The sequence below is a fragment of the Rhizophagus irregularis genome, chromosome 16 (assembly GCF_026210795.1).
Source record: "Rhizophagus irregularis chromosome 16, complete sequence".
NCBI classification, from domain to species: domain Eukaryota; kingdom Fungi; phylum Glomeromycota; class Glomeromycetes; order Glomerales; family Glomeraceae; genus Rhizophagus; species Rhizophagus irregularis.
Window position 1 is genome coordinate 3,478,701 of NC_089444.1, and position 27,868 is coordinate 3,506,568.

The window sequence follows — 27,868 nt, forward strand, 5'->3', positions numbered from 1 at the left end:
GGTTGTTCCTGGTGATAGTTTGGTGAAATTTCCCTCTTTACCTAGGTTTTTACTCCTTTGGGTTGGTTTTCCTAGGGTTATGAATTTTTCTTATTTTTTTGGTGAATTTTTCTCGTCTTTCTTTTTTGCCTTCTGCTTTTTGGAGTTTTTCTGGGGTATCCCAAAATTGATCGACATCAGGTGGTTTGTAGATCTTTTCTTTTGAGAGAGTTGGGTGTAATTTAAGGGGGGTGCAGATCTTGGTGATCAGTTTTTGGTCAGGTGAGGTCAAGGTGGCATATGTTTGGACTATCATGAGTTTTTACTGCGGTTTAGTTTAGATTGGAGGGATCGTTCGAAATGAGGTGGGTGTCCTTTCGGGGATTGCATGACACTAAAAAGTTCCCCTTTAGTTTACTCTTAGGTAGTTTGTTAACTCTGGTAATATAGTCACTTGGAGAATTTATTTTTATCGACCAGTGTGAGGGGATTTTTCCAACCAGGGGCTGGCGGTTCAGTTTGATAATCTGCGGGGTACGGGCTTCAACTTACCAAAACTTAGGTTTACCTAAGCGAGAGTATGGGAGGCAGTGGCGTTATCTGGGTTTTTGCGTCGTGGGGTCTAATTTTAGTATCTCACATTATACCTTCTTCCTGTTAATTGCCCACCGGTTTGAGTAGATTATTTTCGAGTGTAGTTTAGTTAGTATTTTTGTCAATTTTGACTTATATGTAATTTTCTACTTATAATCGCGTCCATGTTAGGTTTCTAACTGGAACCCATTAATAAAAATAAAAAAATAAAAAATGATTAATATGGTTTATCGCGTCCATGTTAGGTTTCTAACTGGAACCCATTAATAAAAATAAAAAATGATTAATATGGTTTGCCTCATAAGTATTTATCATGAGTATTTGTTACGCAATTTTTCGGTCGTACGATTGACCGTATTTGACTTTTCTTATTAACGCTAATTATTTTTTTTATTAAAAATTATTTCTCTTATAACCATTATATATAAATTATTATATATTAATACGAAATTATATCTAAAAAAAAAAATTCATTCTATAATATGGTAAACGTAAATTTGATTTTAGATTAATTATACGTACGTAATTCTAACAATTTTACAGATGCTTTTTAATTATTCATTGATATCTTTAGAATGGAATATCCAACTTTTAATAATATTTAAATCTTGTAATGCAGATGGTTTTTTAATGGATCCACATCCCAACATTTTTTCATCAAATCTACATAACATTGTGGAGTATTTTCAATAATTTTAGGACGTTTGCCTTAACAAATATTTATAAGAAAGTTGAAGATCATGTTCTTTATCATTATTGTACATGAAAACTACGATCTTAAACATAAAAGTAATTTGTTGAACCATGACATTGTTATGCATTGTTATGCATGAATTGCGTAACTCTATAGTTACTGTATAAATAATTTTATTCCGAAATTTTTTCTTTAGCGCTTTAGAAATAATGTCTTCCCAAAATAAAAAAATTACAGATTGGACCAGTGGAAACGAGAAAGTTGATGATTTCATTCAAAAAATGCAATTAAATACTGGTCTTAATGATGTATTATTTGAATGGATACCATACAGTCAGTTTAGTGAAATTACAGAAATAGGTAAAAATGAGTCTATAACAGTATATTCTGCAGTATGGAGGGATGGTCCATTATGTAATACATCGTATAAAAGAAATTCTAATAAAGAGGTTGCTTTAAAATGTTTACATAACTCTCGAAATTTCATTGAGCTTGTAATAAATAAGGTATAAAACTTCTACTAATCTTTTTCATTTTTTTTAAATTAATATTAATTCTATATTTACATTTCAGGTTGAAAAATATCCCAGTCGGTATAGGAATTTCTGGTTTATTACAATATACGGTATATCCCAAAATCCAGATACTAATGATTATATCTTAGTCCAAAATAATTCTATAAACCTTACAAATTGGGCAAGTGAAAATGAAAAAATTGACGATTTCATTCAAGAAAGACAATTTAAAATTAGACGTAGAGATGTAGTTTTTGAATGGATTCCATATAATCAGTTTAATGAAATTAAAGAAACAGGTAAAAATAGTTCTATAACAGTATATTCAGCAATATGGAAGGATGGTCCATTATATTGGAATGAACAGATTAAAAAAAAGTATACAAGAAATTTAAATAAGGAAATTGCTTTAAAATGCTTGCATAATACACAAAATTCTGTTGAATTTGTAATGAATGAGGTACGAATTCTCCGCAAATATTTTTTATTTTCTTAATACAACATTAATTCCTTATTTGTTATATATCTTAGGTTGGAAAATATCACATAAGATATGAGTGGGGTAATTCTGATCATTCTTTTCATGTATTATACGGAATATCTCAAAATCCATATACAAATGATTATATTCTAGTCCAAAATAATTCCATAAACCTTACAAATTTGGCAAGTGGAAATGAAACAATTGATGGTTTCATTCAAGAAATGCAATTAAAGGTTAATAATCATAGTAGTATAATATTCGAATGGATTCCATATAATCAGTTTAATAAAATTATAGAAACAGGCAAAAATAGTTCTATAACAGTATATTCAGCAATATGGAAGGATGGTCCATTATATTGGAATGAACAGAATAAAAAGTATGCAAGAAATTTAAATAAGGAAATTGCTTTAAAATGCTTGCATAATACACAAAATTCTGTTGAATTTATAATTAATGAGGTACAAATTCTCTACAAATGTTTTTTTTATTTTTTAATACAACATTAATTCCTTATTTATTATGTGCTTTAGGTTAAAAAATATCACATAAGATATGAGTGGGGTAATTTTGATAATTATTTTCATATATTATATGGAATATCTCAAAATCCATATACAAATGATTATATTTTAGTCCAAAATAATTCCATAAACCTTACAAATTGGACAAGTGGAAAGGAAACAATTGATGGTTTCATTCAAGAAATGCAATTAAAGGTTAATAATCATAATGGTATAATATTCGAATGGATACCATATAATCAGTTTAATGAAATTATGGAAATAGGAAAAAATAGTTCTATAATAGCATATTCAGCAATATGGAAGGATGGTCCATTGCATTGGAATGAACAGAATAAAAAGTATACAAGAAATTCTAATAGAGAGATTGCTTTGAAATGCTTACATAACACTCAAAATCTCATTGAATTTGTAATAAATAAGGTAATAAAAGATGAAAGGCTTTCTATATTGTACGGTATATCTCAAAATCCAGATACAAATGATTATGTTTTAGCTCAAAATAATCTCGCATGGACTACTAGAAATAAAAAAATTGATGATTTTATTCAAGAAGTACAGTTGAAAATTAATGATACTAATACTATAACATTCGAATGGGTACAATATGATCAGTTTAATGAAATTGAAGAAACGGGTAGAAATGGGTCTGTAACACTATATTCTGCATTATGGAAGGATGGTCCATTATATAACATATCACTTAAGAGAGATTCTAATAAAAAGGTTGCTTTGAAATGCTTACATAATTCACAAAATCGCATTAAATTTGTAATAAATGAGGTATAAAATTTTCACAAATATTTTCATTTTTTTGGTATAGTATATTGATCTTTCATTATATTTCAGGTAAAAAAATATCAAATAGAAAATGGTTGGTATACAATATGTGGAATATCTCAAGATCCATATACAAATGATTATATTTTGGTCCAAAATAATTCTGTAAATCTTACAAATTGGATCAGTGGAAATGAAATAATTGATAATTTAATTTGGGAAATGCAACTGATGATGAAAATTAATAATCCATGGAATACAGTATTCGAATGGATACCATTTAATCAATTTATTAAAATTAAAGAAAAAGAGAAAAATCATTTTATAACAGTATATTCAGCAATATGGCAAAATGGTCCATTACATTATAATAATAATAAGGATGAATATATTCGAAATTCAAATGAAGAGGTTGCTTTGAAATGCTTGCATAACTCACAGAATTATACTGAATTTGTAATAAATGAGGTATATATTCATTTGAAATGTTTAATTTTTTCACAATTTAATTATTTTTTTTCATATTTTAGGTTAAAAGTTTTTCAAAAAAAGAATTTAGTAAGAATATCCATATAATATATGGAATATCCCAAAATCCAGATACAAATGATTATATTTTGGTTTTAAATTTTATAAATCAGACAAGTGGAAATAATAAAATTGATGATTTTGTTCAGGAAATGCAATTGAAAATTAATGATATCGTATTTGAATGGATACCATACATTCAATTTTATGAAGTTAAAGAAACAAACAAAAATAGTTTTGCAACAACATATTCTGCAATATGGAGAGAAGGTCCAATTGATAATATCTATAAGTATAAATATAGAAGAAATCCAAATAAAAATGTTTTCTTGAAACAATTACACAATTCACACAATCTTACTCAATTTGTAATAAATGAGGTATAATATTTTACAAATGTAACTTTTTGAAATATCTGATATTAATTTCTTTATTTATATTTTAGGCTAAAAAATATTCAACAAATAGTAGTAGTTTTCTTGTAATATATGGAATTTCTCAAAATCCAGATACCAAGGATTATATATTAGTTCAAAATAAACTCATTAACTTCAATAACTATATAACTGGAAGTGAAAAAATTGACAATGCAATTCAAGAAATACAATTAAAAATACTAAAATATGATGATTTAATATTTGAATGGGTACCATACAGTCAGTTTGATAAAATTAAAAAAATAGGAAAAGGTGGTTTTGCTACAATATATTCAGCAATATGGAGAGATGGTCCATTATATTTGGAAAGTCAGGGTGAAAATTATAAAAGAGATTCATTTAAAGAAGTTGCTTTAAAATGTTTAGAAAATTCACAAAATCACATTAATGAATTACTAAAAGAGGTATGTAAATTTCTCTATATTCTTAAATAAAAAAAGTGATTTAATATATAATTTTATATGGTTAATGTTTTAACAGGTTAAAGCATATTCAACTAAACCTACACATAGTAGTATTTTAAAAGTATATGGAATATCTCAAGAACCATGTACAAAAAATTATATTATTATTCTTCATTATGCAGCAGGTGGAAGTTTTGATCATTGGGTAAATATAAATGAAAATTATAAAAATTTTAATTGGAAAAAGAAAATACAAGCATTATTATATATTGCTAGTGGCCTTAGAGAACTCCATGATGAGCAAATAGTACATCGTGATCTTCATACAAGAAATATATTATTTAATAATCCTTCTATAAAGCCTTACATTAAAATATATATTTCAGATATGGGATTATGTGGAGAGGTTGGTAACCTAGATAAAACAAAATTTTATGGAGTTATTCCTTATGTGGCACCTGAAGTATTAAGAGGAAAACTCTACACCAAAGCTGCAGACATCTATAGCTTTGGTATGATTATGTATTTTGTAGCAACTGAAAGACAACCTTTTGACAATCGAGCACATGATTGTTGTCTAACATTAGACATTTATAATGGAATTAGACCAGAAATAAATGAGAAAGCAATACCAAGATGTTATATTAACTTAATGAAAAATTGTTGGGATTCAAATCCAAAAAACAGACCTGATGCAACAGTATTATCTAGAGCACTTTCATCAATTTCTATAAATAATTTATATAAGGCAGAAATTGAAGAAGCAGAAAAGCATAGGATTTTACACCTATCTTCATCGAAAGTAGATAGACAAGTAAATACTCATCCTCAGGCTATTTATACATCTCGATTACTAAATCCTTTTACGGAAAATCTTCCGAAGTATATTGATGACAATTCTGAATGCCTAGATTGTGCAATCCTAGATGAATGATTTTACAGATTTAGCTTGTATATATATATACAATATAACATTTGTAATTAAATATAGTATTTGTTCAACACTGGTTATAATAGAATATTGTAAATGTAAGTAATTTATCATAATTTCACTTATTTACATAAATAAAATCAGTTTGTAATTGAGCAAATTAATTTAAAAAATCTTAAAACTGGAAATATACAAATGAGAGATTTTTTTATTTTTAAAATAAATTTTCATATATACTTTAATTTCTCAGAGGTGATAGTAACTACGAAATTGTTAGAAAGAATTTGTAGTCTTCTATATCTTTAATAATAGCAACAAAATATATATTCAGATTCGGCAATGTTATTAAATTGAATATTATGTAATTCATGAATGTCTATGAGGAAAATGGGTGAAATTATAGTACTAGATGCTGTAGAATTCAGTTCTAACTTGTAGAATTGGCAGCCCTAGTTCGTTTAATATTCCTGAAACTAGGAGATGAACAATTGTAAGTCCGTAATCAGATCTTATGATAAATAAAATGAGTTAAGTAATGTTTTGGAATTTTTTTCTTTGTTTTTTAGGTTGAAAACATTCCACTGTTAATAAAATTTTCCGTTATATAAAATTAATTTCAAAAATAATAAATATATAAATAAATAAAAAATTTTACCTCCATAAAAAAATTCATTTATTTTTCTTCCCTAGAATAAATAATAATCATGGAAGCAATAATGGCAGTGTTTGCGGCTTCAATACATTTACCAATAGATTACCTTAAATTAGATTAATGTTTTTATTCACATTATCGGAATACATTTCATTTCAAAAGGGATATTTAGGTATAGGAGTAACAACAATATCTGGTACATTTCACACACGTGGTTGCTGTTTCCATTTTCACTATTTTTTAGAAAAATATAAAGATCTTTGTTTCACTTTGAATAATAAAATCTATCATATGTTTCCTTTTAAATGCAACAAATTCGTTGAGAATAAATTATCACATCATCTAGATTTTTAAAACAGTCTATAATTATAGTACGTTATAATATATATTTTATTAAACAAATAAATATTTTTTAATTTCTCGTACATAATCAATACGTTATGTAAAAAAGCTAGCTAAATTACTTGACCTGTTATTTATTTTTCTTAGTTTTTCTGTGGTGTTGTTTCAACTTCAGACTTAAGCCCATTTTTATGCACATCTTTATAACATATAGACTTGTTTATTGATCACTGTACTCAAAATATCTTTCTGTAATAATAAAGTGAGCGTTATAAACATCTTAATAAGGGCCTCTATAATCACACTTTGTTACCTGAGAATCCATAAGCACTTTTGTATCAATTGCAAACTATTCCATATCAATGATTGTAGAGGTATATGGATGGAAATGGTCGAACCATGTATTGTACATAAATCTGTCCATCTCAAAGGAAAACTACTATGTAAAATTAATGAAATGTAAAGTCAAGAATTTTATTATAATGTGATACTCACAGATTGAATACGAGCTTCTTTACAAAAAACAGTTTTAGGCAAGCTTGATATTATCACTAGTTTCCTTACTATCAGGTGAGTATTTCAAGCCTGAAAGAATAAAAAGAAATTAATAATATAACTCAAATTATTATAGTTTGAAATTGAAACTTACCATGTCCGTTCCAGGATGTCCTGATGCATCCAAAAGAGTCGGTTTACATTTTACAATATATATTGTTGTGTCAATCGCGAATGTTCTTTCTAGATCCCGATTCATTTGATTTGGAGTTGTTTGGAGCTTCTAAACGTACAGCACTATTCACCATTAATGTTAACAATAATTTAAAGAACCGAGCATCGTATAGTTAATAATACTTACAAATGCTTCATAATATCTTGTGCAATATCATGCCCTTCATGAAAAAAAGGGTCAAATCGTCCCACAATAAATGACTTTCGCACTAGAGTGGGGATTTGGACATGATCACATACATCATCTGTAAACTGGTCACAAAAATCATTAAACTTGGATGTTGGAATCCAGTTTTGTTTTCTTCTAATCGATATGCCATAATCGTTATTCTTAATCCAATGTCGATTGTAGTTTTTTCACACCAGCATCCGTTAAATCAATTATTTCATTATGGAAGTTTGAGTTCATGAACGTTTTGCCCAATTTAAGGTCTTTGGATTTGCATCTATGGAGTATTTCAAGTAAAGTATTTCAAAGTAAAACTTCATTGAGTTCAAAGAATTTATCTGGAAGATTGGATATCAGTGAGTATAAATATATATATAGTATGTATACATACAGAATATGAAGCAAAAGCTATAATACCTCCAGCAATTCATCTGACAAATCCGATATGTGATTATTATCCGAATCTTGGGCCTGTTCACATTACATTGTGGAGAGAGCAATTATTAATTTTGGAACCTCATCATTGTCCTAAAGGTTAAAAACAAAGAATTATGACTTTTTTAAAACCACATCAAAGAGATTAGACACAAACTAGTAACAAGATAAATTACGTCAACAATAACATTAAAAAAACGCACCATTTACTAACCCTTAAGGTCATTTTACAAAGATTGTTTAGAAGCAGCTGCCACCATCGATGTCACTAAGAATAGCCTTGCGAACCTTTGACATACACTGATTCTGCCCATCAACGTAAGTGGAAACAGTAGCCTCTCTTGCATATTGTAGAATAGAAGCAACAGAAATGAGTGTTAATTGGAAGGATTAACAATTGGAAAATTTCTAAAACTTACTCTGATTTGTCAACAATTACAAAATCCTTCACGGTTTTAACGAGTTTCTTGAAAGAAAAAAGTTAATATAATAATCACTATAATGTTAGGTAGCAACAAGCAGATATCTCAAGAATCTTAACGGTTAACCAAGGAGTTATCATTGAGAGACCAAGGCTAGCTGCCAAAAAAATACCGGCCAAAAGCCATCACCATTCGACCAAGAATAATATGGCTAGGTGAACTAACATGTATCTTTATCCATAAAACCCCAAAACATTTTATTTACGTACATTCCAGCCAGAATTCAAAAGTTGTTCTGCCAGTTGAGCTTCATTGTCTTCCATTTTTGCGCGTTGCTGAAGATCCTTCTTAATGTAGTCGAGAATGCGGGGAACGTATCATTTTGTGGCTGCGTATGACAAAATTTTCTATGCTAATGTGCTGATTTCTGAAGTATTAACTCAAGATACACATCTATCCTAATTATCTATTTTTACCCGGTCAATGATGATTTCTGCTGATTAAAACACTTGATACGCCCAAATAATTTCTTGATAGGTCCAATTAGGCCATCGTGGGATAATGATGGGTAGTTTATAGATAGAGGTGTAGGTGTAGGCAAACACAAAAAAAAAACTTTGACCTTCCCATCATCATTATCATTCCCATCTCCAATACCACTTTGAACTTTTGTTATTATCCAGTTGACTAAAATTGGAATATCAAATAAAAGAGTTAGTAATAATCGCATTGATTTTATCAAGTAGTAGGATTCAGGTCACATTTTTCGAATTTGTTTTACAAACATACCAGTTAAGACAATGCAGTACATTACACCTGATTGCATTGCATAGATGTACGTGCTTGGACAGTACTCTGGGCAACAACTTGGTTAATATCTTCTCATTACAGAAATAATTGTTTCTCCTATTTTGATCACCCAATTGATGGGGTCCCTTTCCATGACTTCCGGAAACTTCATACCGGGATAACTTTTACAGTGCCATCGAAGATGGATGCCACGCCATATATAATAGCAGAAATAAATTCACAGCCGGTGGCTTCATTTGCACTAGTGATGGGTAGGGACGCCTTATGTATTAAAAAATCCTCAATCGCACTGTTCCTGATCTCTTCTGGAGTTGCTGAACTTCCAATCTCAATACATGTTAATTGATCATAGCTATCAGCCTTCAAACTGAAAAGAATTTTCATCTTGGGAAATCATACGAAGAGAAAGGTTGTTGCGCTAAAAATTAACGGATCAGACATTTGATGGAATTAACACGTGAAATATCATTTGGTAGTAGTCCAGATAATGCTCAATAAATCATTGGCAGCAAAAAATTGAATATCCTTTCGCTCTGTCACAATCTCCACCATATCACTTTCTACAATTGCATTCTGGGAATTTGAACTTGTCAAAAATCATTTTATTAAAGTTTGAAGCTATTTATTATGCGAGATAGAAATAGTAAAGCCGCCTATTACACGACCTATTACGATATGTTCTTTTCTCAACAGTACGATGATATGCATGTTTTCGTCAGCTGGTTGAAAGTGTTTGCTAATTTTCGAAAGGGGAAGCAGCTCCATACTACTAAGAATATTAACATAAATTTTTGTATTGACGGAGATTAATTTTTCGTTTTCTTCTTAAAGGACCTTCCATAACTTGAGTTCATCGGCAGCAAAATTATCAAAATGAGGCTTTTTCTTCTCCTTGATAGACTCATTGATCTGTTAACCTTCTTGTTATTATCAATCAGTGACAATTACAACACCAAGATTTCGTTGATATAACATAAATTGTGCCGCAGCTTTATCATTAAATATTATATCTGTTATCAACTTCAAATCGTTTTCATAAGAGTTTTCACCTGCGACCAAACAATTGAGAGTGACAGGTGACATAATGCTTTTAAAGCGATAGTTGATAGTTGACAACGCTTTTATAGTAATATTAGGCTCGGATAAAAAAAATAATGTTACGTTCTGGAATCCGGAGTGAGTGAGATAAAAATTTATTTCTGGCGTTAATATATATTTTTATGTCGTACATGCATGAGCGACATTGCATCATCGCACGTGACTTTAACGAGGAATACATACTTTATTATTTATGAAACAAAAATGTTTCCGGAGAAACAACTGATACAAAATAATAGTAATGCGAAATACATTGCTATTACATGGATGCATGTGAATAAATAATTTCTAATTATCTGTAGCCCAAAATATCATATGAAATTTCGTTAGGAACTGGTGAGTGAATTGATATAAAAAAAATTTGTGCAGAAAAATTATTGTAAATAAATCAATATATCATCTATGGCAAGTAACAGATTTAGGTTTACTTTTGAATTTGAAATTCCTAAAGGTGTTATTGAATCATTTCATACACAATTTGAAAAAGTACAATATATTCTAAGAGCGACAATTAATCGTAAACTAAGAAGGAAGAAAAATTCAATTGAAGTTTTGGTTCCATTATCGAAGTGAACTATTCCAGCTTATCACATCGTAAGGTACGTATTAATTTGTCTAGCACGTGAAATTTTATCTTGATACATTACCCTATATTTTGGCAAGCATTTTTACTTCAAACCTTTTTCGATGCGAATAGTGAAGCTTTGATGAAGTCAATATTAGCGTCTCAGAAACCTGATCTACTACGTGTACGTAAAATTAGTACATGTTAAAACATTGTTCAAGATTTCATAGACGGATGACCTGAAGAACGTAAAAGAACATATTATAACTGGTAATAATGTTTTGATTACCCGTAGGTACTTACAGCAATATTTGAAGCAAATACTATGATAAGGATTCCTTCAAATGGACAGTACCTCCTACCGGTAAAACAAAGTATATGTCAATCAGAAATTGGATTCACTTTTGAATTATAGAAAGATGATAAATCGTTAAATCTGCGAGATTCTATGGATTTTTTCTGACTCCGAATTTAAATAATAATTAGAATATCCTTTTTAATATTTTAATAACGAATGAAAGAAACTAATAGAAATACGAAAAAATACAGTGTATATTAGCGGTGACCTTTTCATTTTTTGCCCTCCCGGTTTTTCCCGAGTTTTCCTCTAATTTTTAAATGATATTATATATAATTCCGCATATTTATCTCAAATATCTTATCCTAACATTATTAATTATTTTAATCAAAATCTCCAAGGAAAAAAAATTAATTGGGGTATTTATTGTAACATTCTACAATTCTTATTACAATTCGATTTTTTTTTATTAGTGTATTTCAAAAATTCATCACATATTTTTTTTTCTTTTCCTTTTTTTTTCTTCAATAAAAAAATATATATCGTTTTTATTAAAAATAAATTGTAAAAATAAAAAAAAATGTCATATTTTTTCACTCGCGTAATCTCGTTTATTAAGACGTATGATTTATTTTTTCTTGATTATTCTTGTGTTTGTTCGTAATACATTGTGATCCGTTCCAAATCCCTTACGATATGATCGATATGATTACAATAATAATGGGCAAAAAAATAAGAAAATTTAACGCCCAAATTTGCCAAACATTTGGTTGACATATCAAATTTAATTAAGGAATATTATAAAAAAAAAATTTAATTCTTCCACATTTGGAAAATAATATGTGTAATATAAAAAAAAAATTTTTTTCGGACATTAACGAGATAATATTAAATATTATCTCTTACAATGAACTTTTTATAAATTCGTTTCTGTTGTCAGACAATAAATAAAATTAAAATGTCGTGTGACTCTTAATACCGAGAATTATTTTTGAACCAAGTTTATTAAGTACTACAAATATGTTACAGAATTCACATTAAAGTAATGTACTTAATTGAACACAAATTTTTTTAGCGGAATACGAATAACACTTGTTACACAGACGTTGCATATGGCTCTCATTCAAACATTCCGAATTTGTTATTAATAATGATGGATTTGTTATTAATAATGATGTACAAATTTATGACGTAAATAAGTTTACGTGACAATTTAAAAAGGAGAATACTTTCGTGTTGATAATTAATTTGGGTTTCAATATTTGTTTAATATATTTTAAGAACAAGAAACATATAAACTGCTTATTATTAATAAGAAAAAACTGAATGTTTAGAAAAAGAAAATATTTAACATACACATGATATACTAAATACGTCAATTTTCCCTATTAATTTAATATTACATGACAGATTAAATAACATTACTTTAAGTCCCTAAATAAAAAATAGCTTTAATATCAATAAAAGATGAGCTAGTACATAATATACTAAGTTATAATAACTGCCATAAAGTAGCCCGTTCCACAAAAAATTATACACGTTATTAGTCTTTTCTCGATATCACGTGCAATTATCATTGGTGTTATTTCTGAAAATACTTTGATATATATGGTCAACAGCGTTATTGTAATTTGAGCCAGTGTGATACATGCGAGATAAAAAGAATTTGTCCAAACGTTGATGTAATACTTATTATATACATACGTATATATTGTGTTATGCGTGAAACCTGGGATCTTAAGTATAAAATTAATTGGTTACGGTACATTACATTGTTGTGCATGAATTATCAATTACGTAACTATATAGTTACTACTGTATAAATAAATTTTTATTCGAAAATTTTTTTTGCGCTTGAAATAATGTCTTCCCAAATTAAATCAAATTATTTAAAAAATAAAATTATAGATTGGACCAGCGGAAACGAGAAAATCGATTATTTCATTCAAGAAATACAATTAAAAATCGAACTCTATGATGACATAGTATTTGAATGGATACCATACGATCATTTTAATGAAATTAAAGAGACAGGCAAAAATTGTTCTATAACAGTATATTCAGCAATATGGAAGGATGGTCCATTATATTATAATTATCGTAATGATGAATATACAAGAGATTCAAATATGGAAGTCGCTTTAAAAATTTTACATGATTCACAAAATTCCATAGAATTTGTAATAAATGAGGTATAAAATTTTAATAAATATTTTTAATTTGCAAAATATTTTTCATTTATGTATTTTATACAAATAATCGCTGTTTTCAAAATGGTGTGGCAGTTTATTTGAGATTGTATATTCGAATATCAATATTCGTCCGGGTTTCATTGTTTTATATTAAATATAACTGCATTCACCATTTTGAGCGATAAATGTTATATATTACAGGCCATATATAGTATTCTAAGTACCTTACAAAATTTAAAGGCTTTTGCTTATAACTTCTTTTTAACTTATTATATTTATCTCCTTTATTTATGTTTAGGCTAAAAAATATTCAACAAATAATGAGGCATTTCTCGTATTGCATGGAATATCTCAAAATCCAGATACAAATGATTATATTTTAGTACAAAATAATTCTATAAACATCACAAATTGGATCAGCAGTGGAAATGAAAAAATCGATGATTTCATTCAAAAAGTACAATTAAAAGTTATTGATTATAATAATACAATATTAGAATGGATACCATACAATCAATTTAATAAAATAAAACTAATAGGCAAAAATAATTTTATGACAATATATTCAGCAATATGGAAAAATGGTCCATTACACTGTAATGATTGGAATGATGAATATACACGAGATTCAAATAAGGAAGTCACTTTAAAATTTTTACATAACTTATTACAAGATCCCATTGAATCCGTAGTAATAAATGAGGTATAAAATTTTTATAGATTATTTTAATATTTTTATTAACATAGTATATTCATCATCTCTTTTGTTTATATTTAGGCTAAAAAATACCCAACAAAAAATAAGGCATTCCTCATATTGTACGGAATATCTCAAAATCCAGATACAAATGATTATATTTTAGTACAGAATAATTCTATCAACCTCTCAAATTGGATCAGCGGAAATGAAAAAATTGATTATTTAATTCAAGAAATGCAATTAAAAATTAGTGACTATGATGATACAGTATTAGAATGGATACCATACGATCAGCTTAATAGAATTGAAGAAACAGGAGAAAATAGTTTTATGACAGTATATTCAGCAATATGGAGAAATGGCCCATTACACAAAAAAGATGAGTTGAGTAAAAATTATACAAGAGATTCAAATAAAGAAGTTGCTTTAAAATGTTGGCATAACTTACAAGATCCTATTGATTTTGTAGTAAATGAGGTATAAAAGTCTACAAATATTTTATAATTCTCAAATAATATATTTATCTCTTTTTTTTGTTTATGATTAGGTTAAAAAATATTCAATAAAAAAAGAAGCATTTCTCAAATTATATGGAATATCTCTAAATCCAGATACAAATAATTATATTTTAATACAAAATAATCCTATAGCTCTCACAAATTGGATTAGCAAAAACGAAAAGATTGATTATTTTATTCAAGAAATGCATTTGAATATTAGAGATTATAATAATGCAATATTTGAATGGATACCATACAATCAGTTTAATAAAATTGAAGAAACAGGCAAAATTGGGTTTATGACAGTATATTCAGCAATATGGAAGGATGGTCCATTATATAATAGGAAGAATCAGTGGAACGAATATTATTATACAAGAGATTCAAATAAAGAAGTTGCTTTAAAATTTTTACACAATTCACAAAATTCCATAGAATTTGTAATAAACGAGGTATAACATTTTTACAGGCATTATTAATACTTTTTTTTACAGTATATTCATCCTTTTTGTTTATGTTTAGGCTAAAAAATATTCAACAAACAATAAAGCATTTCTCACATTGTACGGAATATCTCAAAATCCAAATACAAATAATTATATTTTAGTACAAGATAATTCTATAAACTTCACAAATTGGATCAGTGGGAATGAAAAAATTGATTATTTCATTCAAGAAATGCAATCAAAAGTTAGTGACTATAATAATTCATTATTAGAATGGATACCATACAATCAGCTTAATGAAATTGAAGAAACAGGCAAAAATAGATCTATGACAATATATTCAGCAATATGGAAGGATGGTCCATTATATTGGAAAAATAAATGGAGCATAGAATGTTCAAGAGATTCGAATAAAGAAGTCGCTTTAAAATGTTTGCGTAATTCACAAGATTCCATAGATTTTGTAATAAATGAGGTATAAAAATTAAATCATTTTTTTTAAAAAAAGAAAAATAAAATATATTTACTCCTCTATTATAATTTTGTAGGTAAAAAATTATTCAATGAAAAAATTTGACTATGAGGTCCTTAAAGTATATGGGATATCTCAAAATCCTGATACAAATGATTACATTTTGGTTTTTAACTGGACTAGCGGAAATAAAAAAGTTGATGATTTCATTCAAGAAATGCAATTAAAAGTTAGAGCCAATAATGATACAATATTAGAATGGATACCATACAATCAGTTTGATAAAATTGAAGAAACAGGCAAAAATAGCTTTATGACAGTATATTCAGCCATATGGAAAAAGGGTCCATTATGTTACAATGACTCGGATACAAGAGAATCAAATAAAGAAGTCGCTATAAAATGTTTGCATAACTTACAAGATCCTATTGAATTTGTAATACTAAATGAGGTATGCTAAAATATAGTATTTTTGTTTAAATAAAATAGTATAATTATTTATTTTTATTATACTTTAGGCTAAAAAATATTCAACAAAAAGTGAGGCATTTTTCATATTGTATGGAATATCTCAAAATCCAAATACAAATGATTATATTTTGATACAAAATAATTCTATAAACCTCACAAATTGGATCAGTGGAAATGAAAAAATTGATAATTTCATTCAAAGAATGCAATTAAGAATTAATGATTATGATGATACAGTATTAGAATGGATACCATATAATCAGTTTGATAAAATTGAAGAAACAGGCAAAAATAACTTTATGACAATATATTCAGCAGTATGGAAGGATGGTCCATTACATAAAATGGATTGGTGGAGTAAACATTATACAAGAGATTCAAATAAGGAGGTTGCTTTAAAATGTTTGCATGGTTTACAAGATCCTATTGAATTTATAATAAATGAGGTATAAAATTTTGCAAATATCTTAAAATTTCTCTATATTATTGTATATTTATTATCTCTTGTTTTTTGTTTATATATTTAGGCAAAAAAATATTCAACGGAAAATAAATCATTTTTCATACTGTATGGGATATCTCAAAATCCAATTACAAATGATTATATTTTAATACAAAATAAATCTATAAGCCTTGCAAATTGGATCAGCGGAAATGAAAAAATTGATTATTTAATTCAAGAAATGCAATTGGAGATTAAAGATCATAATGATACAATATTTGAATGGATACCATACAATCAGTTTAATTTAATCAACGAAATGGCCAAAAATAGGTTTGCAACAATTTTTTCAGCAATTTGGAAGGATGGTCCATTATATAGGGAGAATATATGGAGCAAAGATTATGCAAGACATTCAAATAAAGAAGTTGCTTTAAAATGTTTGCATAACTTACAAGATCCTATTGAATGTGTACTAAATGAGGTATAAAAATTTCTCCAAAAATTTAAAATTTCCCTTTAGTATAGTATATTTATTATCTCTATTACTTTTTTTAGGCTAGAAAATATTCAGCAAAAAATAATTCATTTCTTATATTATATGGAATATCTCAGAATCCAGATACAAATGATTACATTTTGGTATTAAACTGGATAAGTGGAAATGAAAAAATTGATAATTTCATTCAAAAGATGCAATTGAAAGTTAGTGACTATGATGATATCGTATTAGAATGGATACCATGCCATCAATTTAATATAATTGAAGAAACAGGTAAAAATAGATATATGACAATATATTCAGCAATTTGGAGTAATGGTCCATTATATAAGGAGAATATGTGGAGTATTGATTATTCAAGAGATTTAAATAAAGAAGTTTCTTTGAAATGTTTGCATAATTTGCAAGATCCTATTGATTTTATAATAAATGAGGTATAAAATTAAATTGGTATAGTACTTTTCTTATATATAAAATATGCTTATCTCTTTTATTATGCTTTATAGGTAAAAAAACATTCAATGAGAAAATTTGGAAAAGAGGTGCTTAAAATATATGGGATATCTCAAAACCCAGATACTAATGATTATATTTTGATTCAAAAAAATTTTGTTTGGATAAGTGGAAATGAAATAATAGATAATTTTATTCAAAAAATGCAATTAAAAATTAAGGACCATAATGATATGGTATTAGAATGGATACCATATGATCAATTTAATAAAATTGAAGAAACAGGTAAAAATAGTTTTATGACAGTATATTCAGCAATATGGAAAGATGGTCCATTACAATATCAGCATGATGATTATACAAGAGATTCAAATAAAGAAGTTGCCTTAAAATTCTTGCATAACTTACAAGATCCTATTGATTCTATAGTAAATGAGGTATAAAATTTTTGCACATATTTTTAAAATTTTATTATCATAGTTTATTTACTATCCTTTTATTTAATGTTTAGGCTAAGAAATATTCAATGAAAAATAATGAGTTTCATGTATTGTATGGAATATCCCAAAATCCAAATACAAATGATTACATTTTGGTATTTAACTGGACAAGTGGAAATGAAAAAATTGATAATTTTATTCAAGAAATGCAATTGAAAGTTAGCAACATTAATGACACAATGTTAGAATGGATATCATACAACCAATTTAATAAAGTTGAAAAAACAGGTAAAAATAGTTTTATGACAATATATTCAGCAATATGGAAGGACGGTCCATTATATCAGAAGAATAAATGGAGCATAGAATATTCAAGAGATGCAAATAAAGAAGTTACTTTAAAATGTTTGCATAACTTACAAAATCCAATTGAATTTGTAATAAATGAGGTATAAATTTTAAATCAATATAATATGCTTTTTTTTAAATGAAATATTTATTTATTCCTTTATTATACTTTAGGTAAAAAAATATTTAACAAGAAAATTTGTTAAAAAGGTTCTTAAAATATATGGAGTATCTCAAAATCCAGATACAAATGATTACATTTTGGTTTTCAATTGGACAAGCGGAAATGAAAAACTTGATGATGTCATTCAAGAAATGCAATTAAAAGTTAATGACTATAATAATGATACAATGTTAGAATGGATACCATACAATCATTTAAATAAAATTGAAGAAACAGGTAAAAATAGTTTTATGACAATATATACAGCAATATGGAAGGTTAGTCCATCAGAAAATAGACGGAAAATAGATCATTCAGTTAAAAAAGTTACCTTAAAATGTTTGCATAGTAATTTGCAAGGTTCCATTGAATTTGTAATAAATGAGGTATAAAATTTAAATCAGCATATTGTTTTTAATTAAATATAATATAAATATAATATAGTATTTATTTCTTTTATTATGTTTTAGATAAAAAAATACTCAACAAGAAAATTTGGCAATGAGGTTCTTAAAGTGTATGGGATATCTCAAAACCCAGATACGAATGATTACATTTTGGTTTTTAACTGGACAAGTGGAAATGAAAAAATTGATAATTTTATTGAAGAAATGCAATTAAAAGTTAGTGGTTATAATGATGCAATATTAGAATGGATACCATATAATCAGTTTAGTAAAATTGAAGAAATAGGTAAAAATAGTTTTATGACGGTATATACAGCAATATGGACGGATGGTCCATTAGTATATAAAGATAATAGATGGAATATAGGCTATTCAAGAGATTCAAATAAAGAAGTTACTTTAAAAAGTTTGCATAGTAACTTACAAGATCCTATTGATTTTGTAATTAATGAGGTATAAAATTTAAATTAATAGTAATCTTTTTTTAAAAAAAATTAAAATATACTTATCTTTTTTATTATACTTTATTATTTATTAGGTAAAAAAATATTCAACAAGAAAATTTGCCAAAAAAATTTTTATGGTGTATGGATTATCTCAAAATCCAGATACAAATGATTATATTTTAGTACAAAGAAATTCAAATTGGATTAATTATATCAGTGGAAATGAAATAATTGATGGTTTTATTCAAGAAATGCATTTTAAAATAAATGACTATAGTGGTATAGTAGTTGAATGGATACCCTACAATCAGTTTAATAATGTTAAGGAAATAGGTAAAGGTGGGTTTTCTACAGTATATTCAGCAAAATGGAAAAATGGTCCATTAGAATATGATGCAGATAAAAAAATATATAAAAGGGATCCAAATAGAGTAGTTGCCTTAAAATGTTTACATAATTCACAAAACATTACCAATGAATTTTTAAATGAGGTATGATTTTTTTAAAAAATTTGAAATAAAACTAATTAAAAAATATATTAACTATTGTTTATATTAATATGTTAAATAGGTTAAAGAATACTCGATAGTTAAAGGAAGTAATATTCTTAATATTTATGGAATATCTCAAAATCCTGATACAAAAGATTATATTATGGTTCTTAAATATGCAAAATATGGTAGCTTTAATAATTGGATAAATGCAAACTATGAACATTTTAATTGGCAAAATAAATTATTTACATTACTTAATATTATAAATGGTCTTAAAGAAGTTCACCAAAAACAAAGAGTTCATTGTGATTTTCATCCTGGAAATATATTATTTAGTAATCCTTCTATAGAAATATATGTTTATATTTCAGATATGGGATTATGTAAAGATGTTAGTAATGCAGATAAAACAAAAATTTATGGAGTTATGCCTTATATGGCTCCTGAAGTATTAAGAGGAAAAACTTATACTCAAGCAGCAGATATCTATAGCTTTGGTATGATTATGTATTTTGTAGCAACTGGAAAACAACCTTTTGCCAATTGTGCACATGATCATAATTTAGCATTAGATATTTGCAACAGAAATAGACCTGAAATAAACGAGCCGGAGGCACCAAAATTTTATATTGATTTAATGAAAAAATGTTGGGATTCAAACCCAAACAATAGGCCAAGTATTATTGAAGTGGAAAAATCAATATCAGTATTACTTACATCTATTTATATTGCAGAAAATAATGAAATAGAAATACAATTCAAAGAAGCAGAAGAATATAGAAAAGAAAATCTTTTATCTATTAAAAATTACCAGGAAACTACTCATCCACAAGCTATTTATACATCACGATTACTTAATCCTTTTACAAAAGATCTTAATTCTAAGTGTTTAGATTGTGGAATCTAAATTAAGTCCTAAGATATTATAATACTAACTTTATTTGATAATTTATTAATATTATGCTAGTATACAGTAATAATGGAAAAAAATAGAAAATCCATTTATGTGATCAATTTTTATTAAAATTGTTTAAAATTTAAATTTTAAGTAAATAAATACTATAAATACTATATTTGTTATATACAAAATTTTAGTATTAAATAATATTGCTATTTTTTTTTTAATTACCAATTTTATTCTCTTGCTAACTATTTACCAAATCAAAGTAGAGGATTTGTCTATATTATCCATTTCTCCTTAATAATCTTTGAGTAACTGTTTTTTCACTAAATTATTTATTACTAACCTTATTTTCTATCCTTTTACTAAGAACTAACCTTAGCCACATGATTTGCCAATTTCGCCTAAAATTAATTAATTTCGGCACAGAATTAGAACCACTTAATTTTTGCCTAAATTAATTGATGCCAAAACATTTTAATTCTGGCCAAAATTGAGATATTGATCACGTGATTTTCTTGATAATCCGAACTTTCCCTAAATCTTCTTTCTGAGAATTTCTGAAAAGGAGAAGACCTAATTTGGAAAATCATTCAGTTGTACAAATTATCGATCGTAGTACCATCATAGTACGAATTAGCAGTCTAAAATCTCAATTTTGCGATGCAATTTTCGAAAATTTTTAAAGAGAAAGTAATATTTATAAAATCACCTGAAATTAAGCACCCCTATAGTAAAAAAAGGGTGCTTAATTTCGGGATTATACGGTATACGGAATTTGTATACGGAACCTATAGAAACGTACATAAAATGTATACAAAACGTATCCTTTCCGTATACATATTTCTTATAGGGATTTATCACTACATCGCTATTTGTCTCAATAATTTTTATAACTCACAATCAACTGTAAATTTTAGTTGAATCATATATTTTTGAATGGGTCGAGAAGTACCTGAGCGCTAAAATAAACTTATTTCGGAAGATTGCGCTCAAAAATGACCTAAGAAATAATTGGAAAAAGAAAACCTGAACAGACAAGCAAATAATACTAATGAAGGTGCTTCTTTACTTGGGTGTCTAATTGTATGCAATTCATTAAACAACATAAACAGCAACTGCAACAACTGGATCAACGGACAGTGATATATATGATTTGAATGTATTCAAATAATTATCTTATAGAATAATTTAAAGTTTGATCTATTTTGAATGTTACATTTTTACATTTTTATAATTATATCAATTTTTTTTTTTATACAATAGATATAGCTTTTAAGCATGAAAGACTTAGAAATTTAATTCAAATAATAAAATTAAATCTTAATATAAAATTGAAAATTCATAATACAAAATAAAAAATTATGCAAAATAAAAAGAAGCCGAATTAGCAAAATTGAATTTCTCCCAAATAAAATGAATTTGCTCTACTGAGTCTTTATCATTTAAATATGAATCACCTGAAATACCTCATAATCTTTAATTGAAAGGCGCCTAGTTTATTTCTTAGTTTAATCTCGTATGAACCCTGCCTATTATATCCAAAATTTTCCAAAGCGAGCCTTCGAAACTTCCCAAAACGGGATGAAAAAACTTTAACTATGGCCAGCACTAGTGATGCGAAAAAAATATTATTTCATATAATTACTACTTACTGGTATGAGACTTAAAAATATTTCGCAGGTCGCAGTCTTCACTGAGCTGGTCCGCAAGAAACTTCCAGAAGGATTGCAAGGTAAGACTATTATCGATAATATTGCCAATAAACGGTCTTTCTCCTTGCGATTACTTGGGTCGCCCAAGTACAATGAAGAAACAAAAGAGCATGTTCGTGTCAAAAGAGCTTTACTACCCAATGATGGACCGTCTTTGACTTTATGATTCGCCCGCCCAATGATGAATCGACAGCATAGACAGTCCTCTTCTCATTGCTAAAGAAACGGAAGTACATTTTGCGAAAATGGAAATGATAAAACCACTCAGCTCGAATTCGAATTAGTAGAGAAATTACTCAAAGATAATAACATTGAAAGATTTAATCTGTTATTTCCGTCCCTTTAAGTGAAATAGAGTAGTTAGAGATTGGAATTGACCAAAAAAACCTTAATTGATTAATTGATTAATTTATAACAAGGTTTTTATTTTATTTATCTATCAATTTTAAGTAATTTTTTGACATTTAATGTGTCATAATCAGTGTTTCAAAATACTTAATTACAGAATTTATAAATAGTGTTAAAAAAATAAATAAATAAACTTGTGTAATACTTAATATATTGATGTGTTCACACTTGCTACTAATAAAGTAATATTCTAATTATGTAATTGAAACGTTCTCTTATACTGCTGTAGTGAACTAATAATTTTTATTTATTAAATTTAGAAAAAAAGTAAATTAATACTTTTTTTTATTTTGAATTTCTTTTTAATAAAAGAATACTTGAAAAACTTTTGGATTAAGGCGTGTCATTCTATTTCCAGCATCTGAAAATAAGCGTTCACTTCACCCATATTAAATGGCCACTTTATATAGATGTAATATAAAAAAAAGATTTATTTTAAAAAAATAATTAAAATATTCAAAATAAAAATTTATTTTTTTACACAGTCAATCTAAATATATTATTTTGAGATGATCCGTCTTAATCGATTCTTAATTATAGAGTTTCTATGCTAATGTCTGCCGGTGTTTGTTCATCTAAACTTTCTATACTAACAAAATATTCCAACATTAACTCTAATCCGATTTCGTTTATCCCAACATCGATATCCTGGATAGAATAAAATGGTTGTCAGTTATGCATAGAACACGCAGAATCAGAAATAATTAACAATACTGACCTTAGTATAACTCGTCGAAAGTTTATGTTCTCCGCCTAATAAGATCATCAAAATTTCTGAACAGAAAAATAGATATTATCTTTATAAGCTCTGAGTCACGTCCTTGCAAATTTTGCGTAATATCTTGTCCGAAACATTGAACAACTGAATGCTGGAATTATTTTATGTGACAGATAATGTGTGTATTGTGACATGTGGCTGATTCTCGATTGATAAATTTTTTTGTTCGTAATTTCATATTTGATCCTTCTGACTCAATTCGTACTAACTCACAGTTCGTAGTAATTGGTTAACAACCATTCATGGAAACAATATATACATATGAAAATGTCAAAATATGTTTCGCCTTCGCTATCTCAAGTACTTTCGCCATTCTGAGTGCAAACTAAGATTGAGGAGACGTTGTATCCATAATCTTTATACTAAAAACTTACTTTCGAACCTTGCTCTTAACTCTCGATTTTATTGCGCAGATGATTTTAAATTGTTTTATCTTAGGTGACACTCGTGGATTTCCGGTTGTTCTTGGAGAAAAAATTACCATTAAGAATGATACCATCCCTTTTGAAATTTTCAATGTTGGACTTCTCATAGACTACATCTATGAAAAGAAAAAGGATATTATTAGTAGCTCTAATATAGATGTTTGGAAGGTTGAAATCGAAGAAACCGACGAAAATAGAGAAAAACTAAAAAATACTGAAATTAATATCGGAAGAGAATTCGGAGGTAAAAGGTTGTCCACAACTAAATTGACTAGAAAAATTTTCTCAGATGGACCGCCGGATGAACGTATCCACATACTCGTCCAACCACCACCTTCGCCCGCCAACACCGGTAATGTGTCTCCCAATGGTTTACCTAATGTTAATTTTGTACTGGTTCACTAAATTTAAATCATCTTTCTTGTACAGGCCTTAAACGGACAAATTCTGATCAAAATATGAGAGCTCGTAAACTCGTGAGGACCTATGGTCCTGTGGATGTATCAGAAAATTTTTACGTTCCATTTAGGGAGCTGGATTCAACCCGTAATCTGGAGGATGTCATAAATCAAAATTTGTGCGCGCTCCTAGTTGGACATTTCCAATCAGGGAAGACATCAGTCTTGCATTATTTACGGGACACCAAAGCGAATTATTTTTATGTACATTCTTCAGTATTAACATGTGGATTTCTGCTTGGGTTGTCCGATTCACTTTCTTTAAAACAGTGTACTAGCTGTGACAGTTTATGTAAAGAAATTAAGGATAAATACAAGGAGAAGATAGTGATACTTATCGATGAATTTGATCGATTCTTATTTAATAGCAAAAAAAACAAAAACATTGAACATGCGATTGATGAAATAAGAGAACTTACTAAACTCATAAGTGATAGGTCGATTGGTATCAAGTCTATTGTTTACACTGGCACTTACTCAATTGTTGCCATGCTAAAAGAAAGTGTTCCACAAATTAGAAAAGTCATTGAAACACCATCACAAGAGAGCATTGACAGTTTATCGGAGGATGAAAGTTTATCACATGATAGTAAGTGCCTTCTAGAGCCACAACCAATTCCGTCTCCATTAAACTCAGCTAAAGCAATTCAGGCGTCTGATTTCACTAAAGATCAGCATATGTTGTTTTTTAATGATATCCAAAAAGATAGACATATTAAATTAAGTGAAGAAGTTCTAGATGATATTTATAGTATCACTAATGGCTACGCCGGTTTAGAGGGCCTTTTGGCATCGTTATGTATGGAATATTCTGCTAATGAAAAAACTCTTGAATTTGATAAGTGGAATGAACGTTTCACGGAATTTAGACGCAGCCCAACGAACTATCAGATTAAAGCGGTTAATCACATTGAAAAACACCTTTCCGGTTCTAGTGATAACGGACTTCTTGAAAGTGCAAGGAATCTCTTAGGGCGCTTTTTACGAAGAGGGACTTTACGTTCATCAGAGATCAAAGATAGTGATACAAACGCTATTATGCACCTGCAAGCGATTGGCATAATAAAGGATCTGGGTAGTGAACTTTTTGGGTTCACATCCAACATTATGCTTGATTTGTTATCAACCAAATATTATCCTCTATATAGAGAGGGCCTAGCAACAATCCCAGATATTAAAGAACCTCAACAATTCCTGAAAGATATCTTAGGACTTTTAAAATTTATTCATCACGATGTAATTTTTCATTCCTTGGCCGCCAATTTACATTCTTTCTCTGAAGCAATTATCCAAGGGGAGCTTTATGCTCTATTACGTTCAGCTGTGTCTAATAATACATATAAGGTCTTTCGTGAGACTCGAACTCTAAAAGGATCTGAGAAAAAATGCGATCTATGGGTGTGTAATGGCAAAGAATATGGTATCGAATGCATGGTTAATGGTGATTCTAAAGATGAGATCAGTAATGCAGTTAAGCAGGCCGTTGGATATACAAAAGGACGAAAAAATGCATGTTCAATGTTTGTCCTTAATTTCATGCCATCTGACAGTATTGCCAACAATTATGGATTTTTTTTCCCATCAGTAATCTATCCGGAAGGACTATACTTTGAAATGGTTCATATATTATATTCTAAAGCAGATCGAAGTGCACAAATCTTTCGCCGTTGTGCGGAAACCGAGAAAATTTCTTTTGCAGCAGAAAGATAATTTCGTATAATATCTACCATTATGTCATGATAAACACTTTTTATGTGAGCTACAATGTAGTCTTGTAATATATTTGCGATTGTAACACTGTTAAATTAACTTTCTGGTCATTTTATTTTCGGTGCAAAACATATATGAGTACATAGCAAACTGACTACCACGAGCCAAAATTTAAATTTGTATAAAATAATGAACGAATTTACGAATCTTGGGAAAATTAGCGTCATATATATTTAATTTCGTAGTGATAACATATTACTATAACTATTTTAAAACACATGCGACTCAATTTATACTTAATTTTCTGGAGTTAAATTTAAACTTTATATCATGGAGATTCTAATTTACCAACATAAATGGGTTCAGCAGTCAGGTGATGGGAGAAAATTTTTATTTGGAACTAGTGTTCGGTAAATGACAGATATACTGTATATAATTGAAATAATTTAAATTACAAATGATAAAGACCCGAGTCCCTTATCGACTCAAAAATACAATAAAAGCTTCACTTTGATTTTGTAACGTGTGTGTGCATGTTTTTTTGTATATGGTTTCGTAAATATTGCCAAGAAAAATTTTATTAATACAGACCGAAGGTTAAAAAATAAATACAATGATTCAGGACGCATCCCATTATACAGGTGTCAGAAGTACGAAATAAAATAAATACAAAGTATCGGGTCTTTGCCCGTGATACATGATTTAACGACTGACCATCGCTGAAATTTCTATTGCTAACGTCTAATCCCTAACTAACCACCTGACATTTACGTGATTTGGAAATTCGTCCCACGTTCTTTACAAAATGTCTACAAATACATTTTTATTAATGGTAAGAAACTTACAAGAAACCGCAGCACAGGATTGTGAAATAATATATACTTACGCATTATATCTATCTAGCAAGTTGGAATAACTTCTTTTTTGTGTCTGCCTGACTTGCTATCCCGAAGTCAATCAGGTACACATCGCCGTTATCATTGATTAAGATGTTTTCATCCCATCCGTAATCCGTAACACACTAATTTCGGGATATACTTGCCTTGAATGTCAGTGAGGTACTTATATCTCGACTTCTTTCTGCATTTCTTCCAGAACATACGGTGGGGCTTTCGACAAGTCTACGCTCTTCAAAGCAATCGTATCGCCACGAAACTCGCATAAAAGTGTTTTACCACTTCGTCCTTCATCTAGTAGTATGCCCTTAAACTTGAAGTCCATGAAGCTAAACTTCTACGAGGATGTTAGAAAGCTATTGTTGATTTGCAAAAGTTCCGGAAGTTGGTTGTTGGTTTAAGTTTAATGAGGAACTGGAAGATGTGATCAAAGAACACGTAAATTATTGTCCCGAACTGGCACTAGTACTTGAGGTTTAGGAGACTTGGGATTCTCTTTCGCCTGTCGAGTTAGATTGAGCACAAGAGGAGATTCGGATTGCAAAGTAAGGCTTTTTGAGATCCAGAGCTCCGTGTGTTCTCGGCGTAGAAACCAGTGACTATTATATGTGGTAAAATACCATATCTAAGTTCGTTTCCTCCCATATAATTATAGATTTGTTGAACTACGTCCTTGCCCTTACTCGTCTGATAAAACTCGGGAAATGTTTG

At 28.3% G+C, this 27,868-nt stretch overlaps 7 protein-coding genes across 7 annotated transcripts; 4 read left to right on the top strand and 3 right to left on the bottom strand.

Moving 5' to 3' along the window:
* Nucleotides 1-1,476: 1,476 nt before the first annotated feature.
* OCT59_008459 (uncharacterized protein) lies at nucleotides 1,477-5,873 on the top strand (the record flags this gene model as incomplete). The annotated part of the gene is made up of 11 exons (XM_066142480.1): nucleotides 1,477-1,773; nucleotides 1,841-2,242; nucleotides 2,314-2,344; nucleotides 2,564-2,727; nucleotides 2,800-3,573; nucleotides 3,640-4,038; nucleotides 4,101-4,478; nucleotides 4,544-4,579; nucleotides 4,850-4,939; nucleotides 5,016-5,345; nucleotides 5,688-5,873. The coding sequence occupies 11 exons, from the start codon at nucleotides 1,477-1,479 to the stop codon at nucleotides 5,871-5,873; spliced, it is 3,087 nt and encodes a 1,028-aa protein (XP_065999359.1).
* A 1,570-nt stretch (nucleotides 5,874-7,443) lies between these two features.
* OCT59_008460 (uncharacterized protein) lies at nucleotides 7,444-7,913 on the bottom strand (the record flags this gene model as incomplete). The annotated part of the gene is made up of 4 exons (XM_066142481.1): nucleotides 7,444-7,449; nucleotides 7,514-7,642; nucleotides 7,721-7,736; nucleotides 7,834-7,913. The coding sequence occupies 4 exons, from the start codon at nucleotides 7,911-7,913 to the stop codon at nucleotides 7,444-7,446; spliced, it is 231 nt and encodes a 76-aa protein (XP_065999360.1).
* An 85-nt stretch (nucleotides 7,914-7,998) lies between these two features.
* On the bottom strand, nucleotides 7,999-8,942 carry OCT59_008461 (uncharacterized protein; the record flags this gene model as incomplete). Its single annotated transcript, XM_066142482.1, has 5 exons — nucleotides 7,999-8,100; nucleotides 8,180-8,233; nucleotides 8,486-8,537; nucleotides 8,617-8,663; nucleotides 8,889-8,942. The coding sequence occupies 5 exons, from the start codon at nucleotides 8,940-8,942 to the stop codon at nucleotides 7,999-8,001; spliced, it is 309 nt and encodes a 102-aa protein (XP_065999361.1).
* Nucleotides 8,943-9,576: 634 nt separating this feature from the next.
* On the bottom strand, nucleotides 9,577-9,813 carry OCT59_008462 (uncharacterized protein; the record flags this gene model as incomplete). Its single annotated transcript, XM_066142483.1, has 1 exon — nucleotides 9,577-9,813. One exon carries the CDS (start codon nucleotides 9,811-9,813, stop codon nucleotides 9,577-9,579), a length of 237 nt encoding a protein of 78 aa, XP_065999362.1.
* Nucleotides 9,814-13,663: 3,850 nt separating this feature from the next.
* OCT59_008463 (uncharacterized protein) lies at nucleotides 13,664-20,773 on the top strand (the record flags this gene model as incomplete). Its single annotated transcript, XM_025329457.2, has 16 exons — nucleotides 13,664-13,666; nucleotides 13,881-14,285; nucleotides 14,361-14,759; nucleotides 14,830-15,234; nucleotides 15,305-15,703; nucleotides 15,777-16,151; nucleotides 16,219-16,617; nucleotides 16,699-16,739; nucleotides 16,995-17,097; nucleotides 17,172-17,549; nucleotides 17,622-18,005; nucleotides 18,080-18,457; nucleotides 18,531-18,905; nucleotides 18,990-19,379; nucleotides 19,465-19,863; nucleotides 19,943-20,773. The coding sequence occupies 16 exons, from the start codon at nucleotides 13,664-13,666 to the stop codon at nucleotides 20,771-20,773; spliced, it is 5,664 nt and encodes a 1,887-aa protein (XP_025168993.2).
* Nucleotides 20,774-22,426: 1,653 nt separating this feature from the next.
* Nucleotides 22,427-22,648, top strand: OCT59_008464 (uncharacterized protein; the record flags this gene model as incomplete). The annotated part of the gene is made up of 1 exon (XM_066142484.1): nucleotides 22,427-22,648. The coding sequence occupies one exon, from the start codon at nucleotides 22,427-22,429 to the stop codon at nucleotides 22,646-22,648; it is 222 nt and encodes a 73-aa protein (XP_065999363.1).
* A 1,433-nt stretch (nucleotides 22,649-24,081) lies between these two features.
* Nucleotides 24,082-26,261, top strand: OCT59_008465 (uncharacterized protein; the record flags this gene model as incomplete). The annotated part of the gene is made up of 2 exons (XM_025327909.2): nucleotides 24,082-24,445; nucleotides 24,523-26,261. 2 exons carry the CDS (start codon nucleotides 24,082-24,084, stop codon nucleotides 26,259-26,261), a joined length of 2,103 nt encoding a protein of 700 aa, XP_025168994.2.
* Nucleotides 26,262-27,868: the final 1,607 nt, after the last annotated feature.